Here is a 20,988-nt window from a genome sequence, read left to right as displayed (position 1 = left end):
TATTTGTTGTTTCTTACCCCATTTGATGACCTATTTTTAACCTTTAATTCTTATTCTCAATTTCTACTGCTCTGTTAAATTCCCGTGTTCTATATGCATTTGGTGAATAAACAGATTCTGATTCTAATAGTCTTGATGAAGCACTAATCTGGTGTGTGGACTGGAGCGGCCCAGTATCCCAACAGGGGTGACTGACCTGCCTCTACTGTTGTTCTGCTCCCCAGTGGAGAAGAAAGGCCTCCAGGCTCTCAGTGAAGAGCAGGAGACCAGGACACTGCTGAACAGCATTGTCCGGAGCATCCAGACAAATGATGTATACGGACCAATCAACCTTCTCCTGCGGGAGATCAAGAGGTGTCCCAATGTCAAACGGCAAAGGTCTGTTTCTGTTTTGTTCTGTTTTTTTTTTTGCTCCAGATTGGAAGAGTGAGTGAAACTAAAATCTAACCATGTCTTCTCTGTCTTTTAGGAGTATCTACAGGGAGATCCTTTTCTTATCACTAGTAGCTCTGGGCAGAGAGAACATTGATATTGGTGAGTGCCTGAAAGCTCACGTACAGTATACAATGGTCCAGTACAGTATCCTCGTTTGGGCTGAGTCTGAATGCCCATCTGTGACTTTTCACAACTCGGTGTGTCAGATGTACTCAGAGTGGATATTTCAAGAGCAAACTTTCAAAACTCACTCAGTCGATAGGATACATTTTTGATTAAAATGGACTTGGCGAGTGTTGCAAACTTTATGAAAGTTCTTCCCTGGAATACATGAGGACCGAGTGAGTTTCAGTTTCCAGTGTTATGAAATGTGATGAGGCAGCACACCTTAAGGTCATTGGAGGTCTTGTCTCAAAAACAACAAAAAATAGAATGAGGAAATTTTGCAACTTCATTGGTTTTTAAGAGACATCTGCCTGGGCTTTTGAGACAAAGTATTTTGCCGTTTGGATACAACTTAAAATTGATATTGAGGTACAATTCAAATAGTCCTCTACGGGTTTGTGTGCATGTGAGTCCAGCCATCTCACTCTATAGGTCACAAGTCTGACCTTTCTCATCTGTTCCTGCAGAGGCCTTTGACCGTGAGTACCAGCAAGCCTTTGAAGAGCTGAGTCCAGAGCAGCTGAAGGCTCTGTCACGCATTGACCATCCGCCCCACAGCAGCATACAGTGCTGCCTCAAGTGGTTCGGAGCCCCTGTCATCTGATCTGAAGACCCTGTCAAAGAATCTGTGAATCTCTGATCCAGCCACTTTTATATAGAGGGTGCAGACACCGGAAAAAGGGTAAAGGTTCACCCTCAAGCTTTGAACTTTGAAGGCAAGGAATAGATTTGTATAATTAAATTATAGATTTGTATAATTTAAAATATATTTCATAATGTTTTTTTAAACACATTACATAATGGAGAATTACCCAATGGTACTTTTTAATCACATTGAAAGAACCGCATTTGTTTGACTTCATTTCCATGCAAAATGCTGTGCGACTGTCGTGTTTATTTTTTATTTTCACCTATGATGTTCCGTCATTGCTTGGACCTTCATGGACCTTCATAATCATTGGCTGAGGTTGCAAACTGAAACTTGAAAGAGAAAATAGGCGACCGGTGACAGCTCCCAGAGGTCTGTGAACTACTTAGGGGAAATCTATGCTCATTTCTATCCCGGATACCAAGGAGAGAAAATCAAACTATGTACATAGATGTACTGTTAGAAAGGCTGCTTTTTAGATTTTTTTAAATGGAAATCTGAACTAGGATTGCCTGAGCAATGCCTTATTCTGTTCCTTACACTGAGCATTTTTTTACACTTACATAAGTGTTGTAAATATTTTAAACTGCATGTAAATATGATAGTGGTCTTACAGCAACCAATAAGCTATGGCACACATGCTATAGACAATCAAGAATTTCATTGCCAGACATTCCAAACCCCTGACCCAGCAGCCTGTCTTAAAAGGAAAAGTATCTATGAAATGTAAAGGGGTAAATTCAACCATGTGTGTTGATTATTATTTTTTTTTTTTACTCTGTAATGGCTTAAACCTGATTTACCATTTTCATCATTCAGGATGTTGTTTTGTAATCTTTTTCATGCATTTTGGGTGGGGGGAGGTGGAGGATTCACATCATGAATCCATGAATCCGAGACAGTGACTAATTGAGCATAGAAGGCAACATCAAGCCAGCCTGTGAAATCCTGCAAATGGACGTCATGGATCCTTTAACGGTTGGATCCTTGCACTATTTTTGTAGACAGTCTAACTCTCAGGCCGCAGTGATGGCACACAGGTATATATTCATGCTCCAAAAAACATACCTCAGAAGGTGCTTGAAAATACACCTTAATCTTCATCCTGTCTCTGGGCAGTTTTGCACGTCATCATCTAAGACGGTTGTAGAGTAAAGATGGGAGCACCTGGACTGATAGTACCTGGGTAACCCATCCATCCAGGGATGGAGGAAAATGCACATCTGCTGTCTTTTCCACAGCCTGAATGCCTCTCCTAGTCATACAGCTGTGTGTCTGATTACCAGTTTCCATGTCACGCTACTAGGAACAGTTAGTTGACCCTTAGGAGACTTAAATGCTTCCTTTATAAGGTTTTCTAGGTTATGCTTTGTGAAAGCTAACCAATATGGACTCTTATTCTCTACTCAGACACGCTAGCTACTACCATCAATAATGTAACTTGTCTCCATTGTACCAAGTTGGCTAACTGACACCTGCAAGTTTATATTAGGGTATTGTCTATGAATGATTTATAATCCATAGTGATGTTTATTATTTAAGACATTTAGAGAAAAACATTGCACAGCCTCTTGTACAAATGCACGGAAAGAAACCTTGTACACATCTATAAAATGAGACTACTTTTCAACAAGTTACTGGAAGTCTTAAAATAATTCAATAAAATGCTATGCCTTTCTACAGCAAGTTGTTACGAGTCATTCATTGATGCATCTTAGAACTGATTTTTCTGAAGCGAAGCAGTGTCAGCGATGTATCATACTGTTTTGAGTTAAATGGGAAACGATAACCAGTGTAAAAGTAGTTTAATTTTAAATGGCATCAAACACTTCAATACCCCAGGCAATACTTATGTACTTCCATGTCAGTTTGTTCAGGAAGGTAAGCAACTAGATCCTGGAGATCAGGTATGATCCAGTAGCCTGAAACACTGTTACATTAAGATGATGATTTCAAGCAGACAATCTGAGTGGAGCTGGTAGGATCTAATCTACAGTCTGGATATTTATAGATTTGCACTGTAATATGCATTATTTCAGCTGACATTGAAAACACACCCAACTTTTTGAAATGTGCAAAATACCAACTGAGGCTTTATATCGTTATATTTACAGTTAATTTGTTCAAGAACAGTGGGAATTCATAAATTAGTGTTCCAGTGAGATCCACCATCCTCAGTACAGCTGATCGAATCTCATCCACAGGGTACCCCCAGTTCTGGCAAAATAAATTTCCATGACTTTTCCAAAACCCACAAGTTTGCTTTGATGATCATGCAGTTTCAGATAGTCATTGTCCTGCCCTGATCGTCCACTCCTTCCAGCAGTGTGCCACGCCCCCTCATTAACCTCGTGTGGAATCCCAGTGTGATCAGCTGTTTCTGGTTGTTGTCATTAGTCCTCTGTATTTAGTCCGCGTTTCAGTTTGTTTCCCCAGTCCGGTCATTGTAATGTCACTGCGTGTTTTCTTGCCTGCCCTTTTTATTAAACCCCGTGTTCCCCGATTTCCTGACTGCCGCTCCGCGTCCCGCATACGGCACGATAGTAATACTACAATTTTCGGTACGATAATAGCCAATCTGCTTACCAAATAAACACAGAAGGTGGACAACTTTCGCCAATGTGCAAATAGCGTTCAATTATTAAGAAAATTAATCCCAATATTAAAATTATACGTACACCTTATGATTGGTAGAGGCAAACTGAGTCAAAAACGGGAAACTGACCAATAAAATTCAAATACGTGCAAAAAAATAAACCATAAAAACTGGAATAACGAGCAAAAAAGCAGCGATCTCAAATACACAAAATCTGCATGGAAACGGATGTTTACCAAGGTAGTTAACTATTGACTTCCACTCGTACATTTCTGTTAGCGCGTTGTGGAATGAAGCGGGGGAAAAAATGAACAAGGCTAGTTTCCAAAACTTTTCCATAACTTTTTCTCTATCCAAAAATTCCAAAACTTATCAAGGGCTTGGAAAAATTAAAAAAATTCTAAAACTTTTCTAGGTTTTCCATGACCGCGGATACCCTGCATCCATTTGCCAAACTGAAGACAGGATCCCAGTACTCCCAATAAACCACCAACACAGCATGCATTTCTGCAAACACCTTTTAATCGTTCTCCATCATAGTCAACTTTACTTCTGGCTGGACTCGGACTTGGACGTGGACGCCCTGAGAGAGGACAGGCGGCGTCTCTTGGCGATCTGTTCCTGACGCTTCTCCTTGGCTTCCTGCAGGTAGGACATGAGCGTTAGCGTGGAACCGTCATAACACCGGCCACATTTACACACAGGCAGCTCATACCTTTAACAGAACCAATGATTAGGATTCCAATAATGGCACTTTCACACAAAAATGAAAAATCAAGATACAGACCATGAATATATTTCACAGAAAAAGACACTAGCAGGTCCTAGACACATACACGTTCTGTCCTGCTACACAGTGATGCCAACCAGGTGTCCTGTGACTGGGAGACCCTCTCAGAGTCCCACAGTACCAGGAATCTTCCAGCAGAGGTAAGCACTGCAGGCCAGTACATGCATATCACATCAAATTCAAGGATGTTCTGTACTACCACTCCATCCATAAGGTCACATAGTGTTACTGAAGCATTAGGTAACATTCCAGTTCAACACCACTTCAGTATCATTACAGTACTGTCTCATTTCTAACAGCTGTGGGCACTGGGCACAAACCTCAGGCTTCCCTTGTGGAAAATGAGCTGAGAGCCATTCAGACACTCAATTAACACGCCCACACTCCCAATCTCCATAGCTAACTGAAAAGCAAAACAGCAAAAAATAAAATCCAACAGCTTCTTCCACTTTTAAAGCCTTTATAAAAGTAGCAACTGGCTGCACCAAATCCTTTGGAAGCTCACAACGTTCCCATTCAGCTCAATGCACAAAACAAGCTGTCCCAATGCAAAAACCAATCATTGATGAGACTGCCATTTCTACAAGTACAGGCACACAAAGTCTTTGCCATACACATCTCTCTCTTGCGCTCCTACGAGAATGAAGTTTGGGGTCAGAGTGCAAAGTCAGCCTCTCTTTTGGTACTACTGAGCAGGTTTCGGGATTAAGGGTCTTGGCCAAGGGCTCAAAAATGACTCGATAACTCCGCTGACCGCAGGATTCAAACTAGCAACCTTCCGCACACCCTGCCCCGTGAGTGTATACATGCAGTTTAGCATTCGCTTATGGAAAAACACCAATGAAAATGCAGCTGCTGTTGCAGACCCCACCTTGGTCCTCTTGGCCAGCAGCTTGGCGTATTCGGCTGCCTCTTCCTTGTTCTTCAGGGTGCGCTTCCTCTTCATGGCGATGCGCTGGCGCTTGTGCTGCAGCACGCGGGGCGTCACCAGACGCTGGATCTTGGGGGCCTTGGTCCTGGGCTTCTTACCTGGGGACGAGAGCAGACAAGCGCATTGTCAATAGAGCACCAGCACCACGGCCACAATAAAACAGGACTCAATTTCTAGATGTCCCAGACCTTTCGGCTTGGCCTCCTATCCTGAACAGGAGACCCTAGTTGGCTTATGCCTTGTCCAACGATATTTCTATTTAATTAACGGCCAACTCTGAAATAACCAGGACTGTGAATGTCAAATTTACCAATCTGGAGGGATGACTGTGCTCACACCATTTTGAAAATCGACCAAAATCTTCTGCAGATACTTGGCAGCAGCAGAAAGCCTGAGCATCACCTACATTGTTCTATTCACTGTTCATTATTCAGGCTTAAGTCTACCCCGAGTTTGGCGTCCTGCAGACCCGCACAGGTGACGTCTCAACACACACCTTCCTTAGTGAGGGGCCTCCTCACTACATACTTCCTCACGTCGTCCTCCTTGGACAGGTTGAAGAGCTTGCGGATTTTGCTGGCCCTCTTGGGGCCCAGACGGCGGGGCACGGTGCGGTCAGTAAGCCCAGGGATGTCCTTCTCACCTGGAACGTGCACACATGGCCTTTACATCGTACCATGAAGACGCAAGTGAAATGATCCATTACTTCCCATTAGCACCAGTACAGATACACTGGATTGCTTCTCTTGGATTCCTACCCCATGTTGCTCTCTGTGAGACACACAGGCAGGTGAGAGGAAGCTTAGGGGTCACAGTTCAGGGTCACCCAGCACCTCTGGGGGTTAAGGGCCTTTCTCAAGTGCCCACAGACCTGCAACTACTCTGCCAAGGTCCAGGCAGGCAACCTTCCGATCAGGCACACAGGCTCAGCCCACTGAGCCCCTCACCGGAGGCTGATACAGGAAGCAACCTGCCCATCACACAGCTCCAGCAGAGCCAGTGCATACAACAGATCATATACATATACAGTATAGAAAATATAATATATACGCATGTTTTACAAGTTTGCATATACAGTGGTACCTCGGTTCTCGAACTCACTAGAACTCGAATTTCTTGAAAGTCGAACAAACCAGTTTGACCTAGAACTCGATCTGAATATCAGAAGTCGAACCGTGAACGCTGACCTAATATAAAATTGTACGCGCCAGGAAATGAGTCATACTACAATGCAATTCTTACCTGAATGCCTTCTTCACAGACTGGGACCATTAACCAAATAAAGCAGCGCAACATTACAGTAACTAACAATAAATAAACCACTAACTTACATGTTCTATTAGAGAATTTATGTCATTTATTTAAACTTTATTTTACCAGGTAAATTAAATGAAAACCAGTTCTCACTGCTTTACGTGATATTCGGGAGAAATAGCAGATTACGCATTGGAACTGCCTGGGATACAAACGTCATGCATGTAACTAAACTCTTCAGCCAATAAGGGCAAAGGTGTGTCGTCACGGAGGCGGTTGCAGTTTGTGCAGCCAGGTGAGAGGTCGCAATGCATCTAACCGTAATGCATTGCGTCAGGATCATAATGCTTTGCTTTAAGCCAGCGCTGTAAGCAAGTCGAACGCATCCAATGACCGGACTGGGTAAACAAACTGAAACGTGGACTTAATAGAGGACTAATGACAACAACCAGAAACAGCTGATCACATGGGGATCCCACACGAGGTTAACGAGGGGGTGTGGCACTCGGAAGGAGCGGATGATCGGGGCAAGACAGGGGTAATGTTGGGATAAGATCTTTATCGCTTTGGAAGCCATTAAGAAAAAAATGCTCTTCTTGTTTTATCCTGTTCATTTTGTGTTTAAATGCTAAAAAAAAAAAAACATATTTAGGTGTAATTTTTTGGGGCCGGGAACCAATTAATTGGTTTTCCATTATTTCTTATGGGAAAAAAATCGATCAGAACTCGAACTTTTTAGGATTCGATCCGAGAACCGAGGTAGCACTGTACTTGTATTTCATTTTGAAGCTTTAAGAATGACAAAGGTAAACATTTTAGTGAAAGTTAAGCAAAAGCATATTGAAAAAGATCTCAAATATCGGTTCCCTCTATACCGGTAGTTCTCAATCCTGTTCCTGGCGCTGCCCCCTCTACCCCCGCCAGAATGTTTTCATTCCAACCCACACTGCTTTCAACCTGTCACATTCATTATTAGTCTATTAAAAGGCCAGAACTAAGGCTGATTAAAGTAGGGTTGGAATGAAAACATTCCGGCAAGAGGGGAATTGTGTGCCAGGAAGAGGATTGAGAACCACCGCTCTAGTCCAAAGTTCCTCAACCCAAATCTTGGAGACCCCCAGACAGTCTCCCTCCCTCTCAGCTCCCAAAACACCTGTATCAGATATTCGGTGTTCTTCATTGGCTAGGAGCTGGGAGGGAACAATAACGTGGAGAGTCCAGGGGTCCCCGAGAACCGGGCTGTAAAAAACAGCTCTAGAACATCAGAACCCATTTTGGGGGTGGGATACACACCTTTCTTGATAATGACCAAGTTGAGCACGCTGAGGTTGGCATCGACGATGCAGCCGCGCACGGACTTGCGTTTGCGCTCGCCGGTCCGGCGGGGCCGGTAGCATGAGTGGCCCTTGCTGAGCAGCAGGCGCACCCGGCCGTGCGTCAGCACACCCTGCTTCATGGGGAAGCCCTGCTTGTCATTCCCGCCACTGATGCGAACCACGTAGCCCTTAGAGCCAGAGCAAAGACCAGGTTAGGAAAGCAGAAAGACACAGACAAAGCACTTTACAACCATCCTGCCAGATCTGTTATTAATAACACATTCGTTTAGATCTTAAAGAATTTGTCTGGAGCCTTTTACTACTGTGGGTGTTTTGGTCCATTCTGTCAAGGTACCAGGTGCCAGTCGAACGTCCAGCACGGCAAACTCACCTTCCACTCCTCGCCCAGTGGGTCAGCGGCCACCTCTGCGGCCATGCGCTTCTCATAGAAGATGCGCAGCTTGCGGTCATCGTCCACTTCTATCAACTTCTGGCAGCCGGTGGCCGGGAATGAGATGTTCAGCTGGCACACGACAGAGAGACAGAACTTCTGTTAAAGAAACGCCTTGTATTCCAACAGGCATAAATTCAATCAAATGATGAAATAACTAGCCCTAGGACTTGCATGAGGCACGTTGACGGACAACACAGGCTACCTTTATAATGTCAAACATGCAGGGGAAAGATGGGTCGATACGATTACTAAAACTCAGTAGTAAGTAGGTCAAGGCTAAAATAAAGCATCGCTATTAAATTTAATACGTCACAGCTGTCGCAAAAGGCTTTCACAGACGGCAAGAAAACCTTAAGGTAGAAAATCTACACGGGCCCTCATAGAAAACGGGTATACATAATGGAATGGGGCTTGAACTATGCGTATTAAGTCATTTCGTAAAATAAGTAGCATAATATGGGATAATCTTCTGACTCACAAATGTGGAATATTTAATTTTAAAAATAAGAAGGGCGGGTGTAATTACTTTTAGAAGTCATTTGGAGTGTTATTACAGAGCTCACAACGTGAGTGTACAGCCCTACTACAGGAGGCAGCCATTTTTAACATCCGACTTCTTCGCCGGTGGAGTGCAATCAACATCCATCTGCGTTTATACAATTCCCAACTAACATAATACCTAAGCGACCATGTTGTCAAAACTGTATATTTTGACACTATACGAAAATCGCGACGGTAAACGCAAATGTCCAGTACTAAATGTACATATAAGAAGGCCCTACCTTCATTTTGTGTGATATTCACACACATCTACTGTCCGCCACAGAAAAAGAGCGAACTTCCGGCCCACACGCTCACTTAGCCACGAACAGCTATCGCGATATTTGGTGTTTTTTTTGGGGGGGGGGTTTGACGCTGTAAAGTTACAGTTAATAGATTCCCTGATTTAACTAATTCACTTTGTGTACTGAACTAACACTCTGTCTAAAATATATTACATATAGACATAGATATTCACTCATAAGTAGGCTATGTGCGATAATTTGTCTTATATAGTTGTGGGAAGTATTTGTTCATTGTTTAATTTTTAATGGTGAATGAACGTCATGTCTTTAAAGTGTTACTGAATTATGTACGCGCTCTGCGTGAGCATTTTCACTGAAGCGTAACAGAAAACTTCGTGGAGGATACGTAGTTTCCTGCGTCTTGTTACATACATAACATTTTGTAAAAGCACAAATGGGGGGTAATGTTATACAGGAAACGGTACGAAACATCCCTATTGTTTTCCTAAAACGTCGAGGCAACAGGAATAATGCACTGGAGCGCGGCAATTAACTTTCTGGCAAAACATCCCTTTTCTGAACATTTATTGTTTTTAGAAATGGTCATCCGCATACCAGACTGATGCAGGCAAAGCAATGAGTAATTAGACATAAATTTAATTAAGTGCATTCAGAGTGTTTTGTGAATTAGATCATTTGCCGTCTTAAACTACAGTACACATCATATTTGTATTCAGGCAGGGACATATTTTAAAAGTACTATATTGTTGCAGTACGATTGTCGATAATTTGTGGAAATGGCAATGCTTCTATTGCTAATATTCACAGTATGATTTAAGCAACTCCTAAAACCATATTAGACAATAAGGATCTGTAGTTTTTAGAACAATACTAACAGTATGTTGTATTTAACAGTACCAGCCCTAGAATGACTCAATGTTCAATTACTACGTTTAAAATGTGCATTCAGCAATATCCGACAAACAAGCCCATTACAGTGCTTTTCAGCCTCCTTTGTCTAAACGCAAAGAAATCCCACGTGATCACAATAACACATGCCGTCATCGTGCATATAAATAAGTTGTGCAACAGGACAAGTTGTGAATACTTCAGCTGCCTGTTACGGCGGAGGTGCGCATGCGCGGCTCGCTAGCTTGTGTAGTTGGTGCCGTAGGCTGTGCTTTGAGTGTGTAATGAACGGAGCTGTCGAGTCGCAGTAGTCGTGTAATTTACTGACATTACAGGCTTTCTGATTGTTATGCGAGTGCTCTTAAAATCCAGGTATAACATATAGCTACCATCAAAGCGTTGGTCCGGAGTAGCTGCTGAATGTTTACGTCGAGAGACCTGACATCCTTTTATCGGATCGTCTTTACCACCACCAGTTGGTAATCTTCTTCACTGAAGTCTTCAGCTTTAAGAACTGCACAAAAAAATATGAGCGATCTTGTGTTTTGGAATCAGCTGAAGGCTGGCAGCTCCGAGGTGGACTGGTGTGAAGGCAATTACCTAATTTATCCTGGAATTGCGGAGTTTTACAACACGGTTAGTATATTTACTCTTGCCTTTTGTGATTTACGTCTCGGGTGAAGCCGCAGTTGTATACAAACGTGTTTCTGTGGGTTCAACACTTTTAAAGAATGGGCTGAAATTAATTCAAGAGTTTCCTGACACTGTGATATGTAGCTGTCACTTTGTTGTTTATCCGAATACTCCTAAACCAAATGAGCGTAGTAAATGTCAGTCAAACCAAAAAGTGTATGAAGGAGTAGAGACATTTATTTAGTTGTATCTAGAGAGTAACTGCATGGTCGGTAACGGACAGTGTGTCGCTACGTAGACGGGACACGTGGTGAATATAAACTCTATAAACCCTAGAAGCAACCTGTAGGAAAGATATTGCACGCCAAAGTTAATTGCGCATCCACGGAAGCGTACTTCTTCAATGTCTTCGAGATGGTGGGATCCTTTCTTGCATTTTTGATATTCGCATTACTGAGATACCGTATGACTAATAACAGACACTTGCGTACATGAAACGTCTTTGCCATTGTTTTATAAGTATGTGTAACATGCTGCAGGATGTGAATCTATTTAGTATTTAAGAATTTATTTGTGAAAATAAGTGTGACGTAAGTTGCCTTTGTTGTTCGAGCCGTGCCGATCGTTGTTAATTTTTCTCGTTTTTTTCATTTCAGATCAGCAACGTACTATTTTTTGTTTTGCCACCTATTCTAATGTGCTTATTTCGCCAGTACGCCACACATTTCAACAGTGGGATTTATCTAATATGGACGCTGCTGGTTGTAGTTGGTAAGTTTTATTTTTGCAGAAACGCGACCATCATATGGCTGCAGTTGTAACCAATGTTCATAAAAATATTGCGCTTCATTTTTCGTCTAGTTCTATTGGTCTGGGTAGCAAGAGTGTTTAAATTCACCCAATATTTACAAAATTTCCAGCTGATCAGTTGGATATCTGGTGTAAAACAATGTCGTATTGTGTAGTGTTTTTTTTAAGCTGATCGCATTTTACTTAAAAGACGGTATCGCAAGAGTTGAATAAACAGAAAAGACTATTAATGAGCGTGCAGAAGAACCAAGTCCTTAGTTGTTCTTGATCAATAGCATCAACGGGTATCACTTGAAGTCTTGCAGTTTGCGCACCATCCAAACAGTTTGTGATTAGATTATCTGGCAATTGACTGACCTCCGCAAACATGTTAAGGCATGTACCGTTGAAGCCTGACATGTATGCTGTTCAATCGAATGATGTTTCTTTGTACTTGTCCTTATCACTGTCAGTTGCAATCATTGTTGATATAATTGATTTGCATTTAAAATGCGCCTTTCCGCCCTATTAGAACAAGCAGGATGTCTAATTATGGTCTCAGATCTCACTGTCATGCAACCAAACTCACTATGTAATCTTGGCTCGTTGCATCAGTACAGATACTACATTTAACAAAAATAAAGGAAGTGGAAAGTGCAGCAATCAGCAATCTTCTGTAAAGGCAGAAGTCAGTTTCACAGATCATGTTCAGAATGTAAGAGGGCTATTTGCATTGTTTAATATCAATTCAAACATTTATTGAAATTAAAGTTGCTGAGCCTGTCCTTTTAGGCGGAATCAAGTACAATGATTTAGCCGTTACATTTTGTGTGAATATTAATGTTCTCAATGTTTTGTAGTATGTGACCAGGGTCGTTTCAAGTTTCAGGAAAAACTGACTTTGCATTAATGTAGAATCTGCAGCACTCTAGTGTGGTGGATCTTCCTGAAAATGCTGTTACAACATCTGGATGTTGCGTGGACAGCACCGGCTCAATCTTGGCACCATCCTGACACCCTGGAATGCACATGCTATCAGTCATTAAAAGCCCCCCCCCCCACTAATTTGTCTGCACCTGGCTATAGCTTCTAGAAATAATTTTATGACAATTTCTGTGGCCTTCTAAGTGGTTCCTGCATTCAACACAATAAATTCAGGCCCCAGAATGATAAGCATTTTACAAAACCATGGGTTTAATGATGGTTTTTGTTTATCGCTCTGTGCTCTGAGAGCCTAGCAGTGCCCAGTCAGATAAATTTAACTTCACTCTTTTGTCGTATTTTAATGCTCATGCCTTCCAGTCAGTTAATAACTCTATTGTGTTGCTACCACAAGACTAGACTTAGCCCTGCAATCTAAATTAGTTCTCAGGGTTGCTGTGGTGCTTTTGACCTTGCTCTGTGTTGGTAATCCAGAATGATACGGTGTCTATTTTGGGGCCTCATGCAGCTCTGTTCCCCCTTCTGACTCAGGTATTGGCTCCACGTACTTCCACGCCACCCTCAGCTTCCTGGGCCAGATGCTGGATGAGCTGGCCATTTTGTGGGTCCTGATGTGTGCCATTGGCATGTGGTTCCCCAAGAGATACTTGCCCAAGGTCTTCCGGCGAGACAGGCAAGGACATCGAGAGCCCAGGCAGTGTACACACACAGCAGCACACCAGGAAAAGGCATTGGTACTCTTTCTGAGCTTAGAAGGTTCTTGGTAGCAGTCTTTTAAAGTGTGACCTCGTCCCATTTAAGCGCTGGAACTACAGACCTGTCACGTGCAGACCCATGTCAGATTGCCAAGTCACGGGCATGAATTAGCCTCACTGCGTGCTTATTAACAAACCGGCACGTATATCTGGTCACGATCGGCCGGTGTACTGGAAGGTGACATTTCTGACAGACTTTTTGCTGCTCTTTTGTTAGCCATTAACAATTAATGTAAAGTGCTAACTTGTTTAACAGTGATTAATGAATGGCATATAAACAGTGTTTAATGAATGGCATATATTAAGTATTAACAATATGTTCTTATGTTCTTAAGCCGAATGTTTTCTTTACAGAAGTTAGCGTGTCAGTTAAATCATTCAAGAATTGTTTCTAAAAGTCACTATAAGATGCTTTATGATAATTTCACAGAGCAAAAATTCTCCGATTTGCAGTAGGGACTAAGTAAAGGTTTTATGAGGTTGGACTATTCACTTGATTTTTTTTTTTAAATGTATTTTGAATCATTCAATAACTGACAAATTTGAAAGCAGAAATATGTGTTGCAGATCCTGCTGAGGTGACCGTGAAGTGGTGGTCTGTTGTTCTAAGTTTTGTGATCCCTTTTGTTGGGCTGTTTTAATTCCATGGAGATTCTGCTCTTTTACTTATTTATTGTCAAGGTTTTTACTATATGGAAGCAACCTCCCCCCCCCCCAAATTTCGGGTGTGTAGCTCAGTGGATTAGGGAATTATAGGGATTTCGTCTGCATGGCGCTTAAGCTCCAGTAGCTGTAGGAACACACTGTCCCTGATTTGTCATTGTGGACAAAAGCATCTGATAAATAAATAAATAAATGATGTGATGCCTTGGTCCCGTATTCGTTTTCTCTTCTCCTACTAAAGAATGGCTGCAATGATTCTGTGGTCTATCCCATTCCATACATTGCCTGTGACTGGATTGTTTTGCAACCACTGCAGGTCGAGGTTCAAGATGGTCGTGGCCATCCTCTCGGGGATCACCACAGGCCTGGCCTTCATCAAACCAGCCATTAACTCCTTGTCGCTGATGACCCTGGGGATTCCCTGCACTGCTTTGCTCATCACAGAGCTCAGAAGGTGAGTGTCCACAGAATTCTGGGAAGTGTAGTCCATGAATTCAACTGCCAGGAGCCAGGCCTACCTTCAAAGTTTGGCCAGCAGAATGTTTGAAAATGGTCACCATATTTCCAGTAATAAATGTTTTGACCGTGCACCATGACAATATTTATTGGGGATCGGGGGATCTATTGTATTTTAAAAAGACTTGCAATTACAGAATAGTGTAGTCACAATCACTTAAGACACAGTAAAACCACTTTTTTAAGACTTTGTTTATTTTAAGGTGGTGCTAGGATATAGGAGAATGGTCTGCGTTTTTGCGCAGCTGCCGCAAGGCAAATGTGAAAGTAAAGCATGTATCTTGACAAGATCTCGGCGGTCTCTGGCCATGCATCCAGAGTTTGTTTTAAGCCTGTAATTAGGCTTAATGTGTTTAACAAAGCAGAGAGGAGCCATCTAATGAAACAGTCAGACCTTTTAAAAGACTGCAATAGAGTAAAGTAAAGATTGCCTTTCAGCCTTAAGAACATAAGAAATTTACAAACGAGAGGAGGCCATTCGGCCCATCAAGCTCGTTTGGGGAGAACTTAACTAATAGCTCAGAGTTGTTAAAATCTTATCTAGCTCTGATTTAAAGGAACCCATGGTTTTAGCTTCCACTACACTAGCAGGAAGACTATTCCATACTCTAACTACACGCTGTGTAAAGAAGTGCTTCCTCAAATTTCTTTTAAAATGTCCTCCCGCTAATTTCCACTTATGGCCAAAGAGTTTGACAATGAGTTCTGACAGCCTCGGAAGTATTTCCATCTTTGCTATCTGAGGAATTTCCTTTTCCCCCCCTCACAGAAAGGTTGGCGTCACTAAGGGTTATTGTAAAAGTCGGCCTTTGTTGTGCCAGCGATTGTTGCCCGGTTGTCCTGATAAGACTCCTTTGGAGATGTTGGGCTTGTTGTGGTGGCAGTGAGTTTGTGTGCACAACAGCAGAAGGGACAGTGTACTTAAGACAGGACTACCACCTTGTTGAGGTGTCATGTGACTCCATCTTACTCCAGTTACCTCTTCATTGACGCACATTGTGGGGGGGGGGGGGGCTTGTATTTTCTTATCCTGTACATTTTAGGCTAGAAGTAGAAGTTCAATGCCCCCATTTCCTGCCAAAGGAGGCCCAATTTTTTAAAGGGTTTCCTCTTCCTCTGGACTTTTCCCCCACCCTCTGCCCCCTGGAATTTAGCCTTTGCTTGCAGAAGCCCACTCTTCTCCCACTGGGTGTCCCAGAGCTGTGTGCCTGTTTGCTGCGGATGCACTTCCTGTGGGGGTGTGAGAATCTCCCAGGGTCACGCTGATTGGACACATTCTGCTTCTAACATTTTTACTATGAGGTGCCCTCCCCAGCACTTGGCCTCTATTTTTGCATCCTCTGATGAACATCCACGGAGTGACAGCCTGGATCAGCATTCCAGATGCCCCAGTTTGGAATTCGGCAAGGGTTAGATTATCTCTCCTCTGTCCTTGCATCTGGGGTCGCCCAAGCTAAACATAACCCAGGAACGGGTATCCAGCTCACAACAATTAAAACCACCGCAGTTAATGGCAGACTGTCTGTGATTGGTCAGCACACAAAGTATATGAACTGCCAAAGAGCACTAGAGTGCATGTGAATATCCAGCCAAAACTGAAGCAGCTGAAAGCTCTATCAGTGTTAGTAATAGCTGGCGCCTAGAGTCTCAGATGTCAAGGTGTTTCCACATCACGACTAAATCAGCTACTGCCTTTTTCTGAGTGTTTATCTTTGTCGCAGGTTTCTCTTAGAGCCCCAGTTCTTCTTTTTGTGTGTCTGTATATCTGTGCTTTAACACTACTCCCTTTTCCCTGAGTGTTCTGTGCCCTCGTAAGGTCACCGTGTTCCTGAGCCCAAGTTTTCCCCCAGGGGGCAATGGGAATGTTAAGGATGGTGCTGTTCTCTGAGGTCCTACCACTGACCTCCAGGATGGCAGGACTGAAATCGCAACTCCAAATAACTGACTTATGGTGGCGGGGAGGGTTGGATGTGTGATGGAGGCCATATGGCAGAATACTGCCTCCAACGTAAAATAAAATGGAGTCAGTTTCTGCTAACTGTGAATATGTATCGACAGTTTGGTTTTACAGTCCCACATAGAAAGTGTCCTGCTTGGTTCTCTTGTTAAAATGGCGTCTCTGTAGCGTCCCAGAATGTTCTCAAAGCCGTCCCTCAGTGTCGTCGGGCTGTTTGGTTTGTTTGCTTTTCTCATTAGCATCTTTTGGTGTGTGTGGGTGTGTGTGTGTTTGTACCTCCCACAATTCCTTGTCTGGAGTGTTTACATGGCAGGGACAACGTGTCCCGTTGTTGGTGCTGGGAGCAAAGACAGACTGGTTTGTATGCCTTCGCACGAGCCTCTGCCATCTGTGGGCTGTGTCACCCAGTGACCTGCTTGTATGGCCCCCTCCCCCTTTACTGCGACATGGCATTTGTCATCGCAGTGAACATGCAGCCCGTGGGCAGTCTGATTCTGTTCCGAGACACTTGCTTTCGGCTTCGTGTTCTGTCTGCTAGAGACTTTGGTCGCATGGGGTGGATGTGAGTGGAGATGGTGGTATCCTTATTCTGTGTTTTTTTTTTGTATGATGTACTCAAATTGGGGGGGCAGCATTGGCCAAATAAATTGATTTGTGGTTTGCATTATTCTCAAATGCTCAGGTGGAAAAAAAATCTGGAGAGGTAAACTTTTTTTTTTTTGGCCAGTTTAAACAAATCTCATATATTACTCATGTCACCATATTACATTAGCTTTTCCATTCTCTTTAACAAGAGCAATTTGTGTTGCTATTAATGGTTGCAGATTTGAGTCATTTAGTGAACTGTCACGAGAGCTTTTATGGTGAAACCATATATAACTTGAATGCAATAAAGTTCACCCACATTTGGAAAATGTTTGTCACTCGAATGCAAACGGTGCCTGCATGTGTGCACTCCCAGGTGTGAGAATCTCCGTGTGTTCAAGCTGGGCCTCCTCTCTGGCCTGTGGTGGACGCTGGCCCTCCTCTGCTGGCTTAGTGACAGGATCTTCTGTGAGATGTGGTCTTCTGTCAACTTCCCATACCTGCATTGTGCATGGTAAGTACTCTCCTTTGGAGAGTGTTTTGGCCTTATCGGGTGTATGCAATTTATTAATCGGTTATGTCAATTCTATACCTGCTGATGTCTGCATGATGCTGTATTTATTGGTCTAAATGCTATGTCTAAGAACACTGCGGCTGGCTGTCACACGTGGTCACTGACCTGCCGACTTCCTCTCCGGCTGCTCGCAGGCACATTCTGATCTGCCTGGCGTCCTACCTGGGCTGCGTGTGCTTCGCCTACTTCGACGCAGCGGCCGAGGCACCCGAGCAAGGCCCCGTCATCCTGTTCTGGCCCAGCGAGAAGTGGGCCTTCATCGGCGTACCCTACGTCACCTTGCTGTGCGTCCCCAAGAAGTCCTGCGTCAAGATCACTTAGGCCCAGTGTGGACCACTGAGGACCATGAAGAGCCGCGCATTCTCATGCAAGAAGGACTTCCTAAAAGCGACAGGTTATGTGCTTGCTGTGGTCCCTGGTGGACGAGGAGAATAGTACAGATGTGTAGGTGAACCAAACCGATCTTTGCAGGACAGACTTGCTGGAGGATGAAGGACTTCCTGAACTGTGATCCTTGTTTTTCCAACCCCCTTGCTTGGATTGGTGGAAATCAACGGTTCTGTTCTCAGAGATGTCAACCTCTCCAGTGAATGGTGAAGTGTCACTGGCGGCTCTCTAAGCCATTCGTAAATCGAGCTGCTTCTAACAGTTTCCTTGGGTGCTTGTGGCCTCTCACTTCAGTTTGATAACACCGTAAGGTGTTAACTCTAAAAGACTTCAAAGGAGTAAAACTTTTCTAATTTACTTTCTTTTCTTTTTTTTTGCACATTATCATTGAACTTTTTGTATTTGGCTTTAACGTTGATACTGGAATTTTGAGGATAATTTCTGTGCTCAACATGAGCATCCCTCATGTCCGTATCCAACTAACCGACGGGTGAAGCGATAAAAATGACGTAGCCCTCAGACCGTGTATCAAACAGTGTATGGTATGTGTTTTATTCCTGTGACAGGTCTGCTTTTTGGGCTTTGGTAACTTTCAGTGGGCTGAAATGAGATTTTAAAATCTGGGGGGTTTTTTTCTACTACTCTGCTGCTCTTTCAGTCTGTGTTCAACTTGGATGTGCGGACTAAGATGCCATTAGCGTCTTTATTTTAGTGTGTGAAGAGAGGACCCGCTAAGATTTATAAAGTTCTTACGAATGTGTTGTGGAGTCTTTGAGGTACTCTCTGCGTTGTCAGAAACCCTAGTATCTGCGACTTGTTGACGTACAGTAAGGTCTGGCAGATGGACTCTGCTAACCTACAGTAAGATAATCACCAGCCTGGTGCACATTTCATGGTCACTGGTGGTTATTTAACCAGACTGTACGGCCTTGGAAATGTTTTTTTTACATGATGAACTGTCTAGGACACAAGTTGGTGGGTTCACAATTAGGTTGAGGGTAAGCTCATTTGCACAGAATATTTTTTAATCCTTTTTAATGATTAATAAGGATTTATAATTAAAGGGCAAACCATTTCATGAAATATTCACATTTGCCTTTATTCAATAAACAAATCCAATATTACACAAAGTTATACCTTGATGTATATCCCTCCAGGTTCATTTAATGTTTTATTTTGTGCTGTATAAATACAGCCGTCGATCTGTCTTAGAAGGTGGTATTTATAACATTGACAACATCAAACCCCGCTGTGAGGAAGAAGCTGACACAGAGCCATATCACACACAGGTGCAAGCAAATGTGACGTCGTTTTGGACATCAGTTATAATGAACAATCTGCTACAGGAAATACAGATTTTGTCAGGGTACATAAAGAATGATTCCCCCCTCAGATTGTTTTTTTTTTTTTTGCTCAAAAATTGTACAAAAATGTGGAAAGGTCTGGCAGGGAGCTGAGGGGGAACAAAAACACAGACCGTCTGAGGGTCCTTTACGGCAGACTATCCATGTGGTGGAACAGCAAATAGGGGCGAAATGCTATGTTATAAAAATGCCCTGGAAAAGGACTCCAAATGCATATCATTCACCCAGGCTGCTCAGTTAATCCTTAACAACCTTAAGTGCACTTTATGCCATACGATGTTCCGGGACACCAGATCACTATCTCTTAACAGCAGCTTCATAATATAGTTATTGCTATACAGGACATTTAATCGAAGAGGTTTGCACTGAGGCAGCTTGTCTGTAACCAGAATATACGGAATAAAGCTTAAATCATTAACTTCTACGGCGTTTCATAAAATGGTGTTTTAGATGTAAAAATCAATGGACTTGCAGTGTGTCCTCTCCCAGACCTTGGCTCTGTGGTGGGCCTGTGGCAGGGCCTGATGATACCACCAACAGTCTGAACGCATCCCGTGCAGCATGGCTGTCGAACCTCCAGGTCACTAGGGGGCGCACTTTCACAATGTTACTGAACCGTACCTAAAACAAGTACGACTACGAAATGACATACGGTAAAGCTTGTTTGTGTCAATGACCAGACTAGTCTGAATGTAACAGGTGGGGCCGGAGTTCAAAAGCTTTTCAGTGACTAGGAAATGACTAGTGCGGATATTAATGTAATTATAATCAGAGGTCATTAAGTAATGAAGCAAAATTGACTCATGACACCACCCACAAACATGTATTTTGTATGCAAAAGAACATTAGTCATTTTTCTCTGAATGACTATTGCAATCATTATGATGAAACGCATACTACTTCATCCAGTGAATATCCCCTATAGGTCAGCGGACAGACACTTTCACCATCTTGCATCAGCTTTGCAGTAGAGGTACAGTACATCTCTACTCAACTTTAACTGGACAAAGCTTACGGCCCTTCCTGCTCTCAATATTTACACACACGAAGGACTGTGAGCCATGTAGAGATTAAAGGAATTATACATGAACTATGACCTAATTTTGTTTGTTGTCCGACCTGATTCTGTATCAGTTCTTTATTCTGTTTGCCTTAGCTTTTTAAGGCCTGCCATCCAGTCTTGAAGCCTCCCAGATTTCGTTGTCATTGTGCTCACCTGCGTTTCTCCTTTCATGTGAAGCCTCCCCTTAAGGGCTTCAATTTGCCTTTCAACTGATAGTGGCTCTGTGTCCTTTTCCTTACTCCAGAGGGGAGAAGAACAATGAAAAGGACAATAAGGATCCTCACAGCACAGGAAAGGTTGCCGGAGGTCAGAGTTCACCACTGAACCTTCATCCCCAGAGCTCTCCTCATCTTCGTCATCGGACCAGTCTGAATCTTTCTTCTCTTCCAGCTCGCTCTCAGGTCAGACTGGAAGAGTTGTTAAAAAAATGTCCAGGCAGACAGGTCCCTCCTCCAGTTGGGGATCGCTTTTCTCAA

At 43.0% G+C, this 20,988-nt stretch overlaps 3 protein-coding genes across 7 annotated transcripts in view; 2 read left to right on the top strand and 1 right to left on the bottom strand.

Moving 5' to 3' along the window:
• Positions 1–2,931, top strand: part of LOC111848725 (DENN domain-containing protein 4C-like) — a 37,635-nt gene extending 34,704 nt beyond the window's left edge. For all 4 annotated transcript variants that reach the window (XM_023820941.2, XM_023820940.2, XM_023820939.1 and 1 more), the window contains 3 exons: positions 225–378; positions 470–534; positions 1,068–2,931. In XM_023820941.2, coding sequence (XP_023676709.1) covers positions 225–378; positions 470–534; positions 1,068–1,204 — 356 coding nt within the window. In that variant the 3' untranslated portion in view covers positions 1,205–2,931. The remainder of the gene's footprint in view (positions 1–224; positions 379–469; positions 535–1,067) is intronic.
• Positions 2,932–4,349: 1,418 nt separating this feature from the next.
• LOC111848723 (small ribosomal subunit protein eS6-like) lies at positions 4,350–9,472 on the bottom strand. The gene is made up of 6 exons (XM_023820934.2): positions 9,373–9,472; positions 8,528–8,659; positions 8,114–8,324; positions 6,063–6,209; positions 5,507–5,664; positions 4,350–4,487 (listed from the first exon to the last, which is right to left on the bottom strand). The coding sequence occupies exons 1-6, from the start codon at positions 9,376–9,378 to the stop codon at positions 4,392–4,394; spliced, it is 750 nt and encodes a 249-aa protein (XP_023676702.1). The 5' UTR covers positions 9,379–9,472; the 3' UTR covers positions 4,350–4,391.
• A 995-nt stretch (positions 9,473–10,467) lies between these two features.
• On the top strand, positions 10,468–19,215 carry acer2 (alkaline ceramidase 2). 2 transcript variants are annotated; one of them, XM_023820932.2, is made up of 6 exons: positions 10,468–10,920; positions 11,574–11,688; positions 13,180–13,321; positions 14,383–14,520; positions 17,501–17,638; positions 17,833–19,215. In XM_023820932.2, the coding sequence occupies exons 1-6, from the start codon at positions 10,813–10,815 to the stop codon at positions 18,017–18,019; spliced, it is 828 nt and encodes a 275-aa protein (XP_023676700.1). In that variant the 5' UTR covers positions 10,468–10,812; the 3' UTR covers positions 18,020–19,215. The 2 variants fall into 2 exon arrangements, with proteins under 2 accessions (XP_023676700.1, XP_023676701.1); XM_023820933.2 differs by lacking the exon at positions 10,468–10,920 and adding an exon at positions 11,151–11,334.
• The last annotated feature ends 1,773 nt before the right edge of the window (positions 19,216–20,988 follow it).

The sequence above is a fragment of the Paramormyrops kingsleyae genome, chromosome 12 (assembly GCF_048594095.1).
Source record: "Paramormyrops kingsleyae isolate MSU_618 chromosome 12, PKINGS_0.4, whole genome shotgun sequence".
Classification (NCBI taxonomy): domain Eukaryota; kingdom Metazoa; phylum Chordata; class Actinopteri; order Osteoglossiformes; family Mormyridae; genus Paramormyrops; species Paramormyrops kingsleyae.
This window is presented reverse-complemented; position numbering and strand designations above follow the sequence as displayed.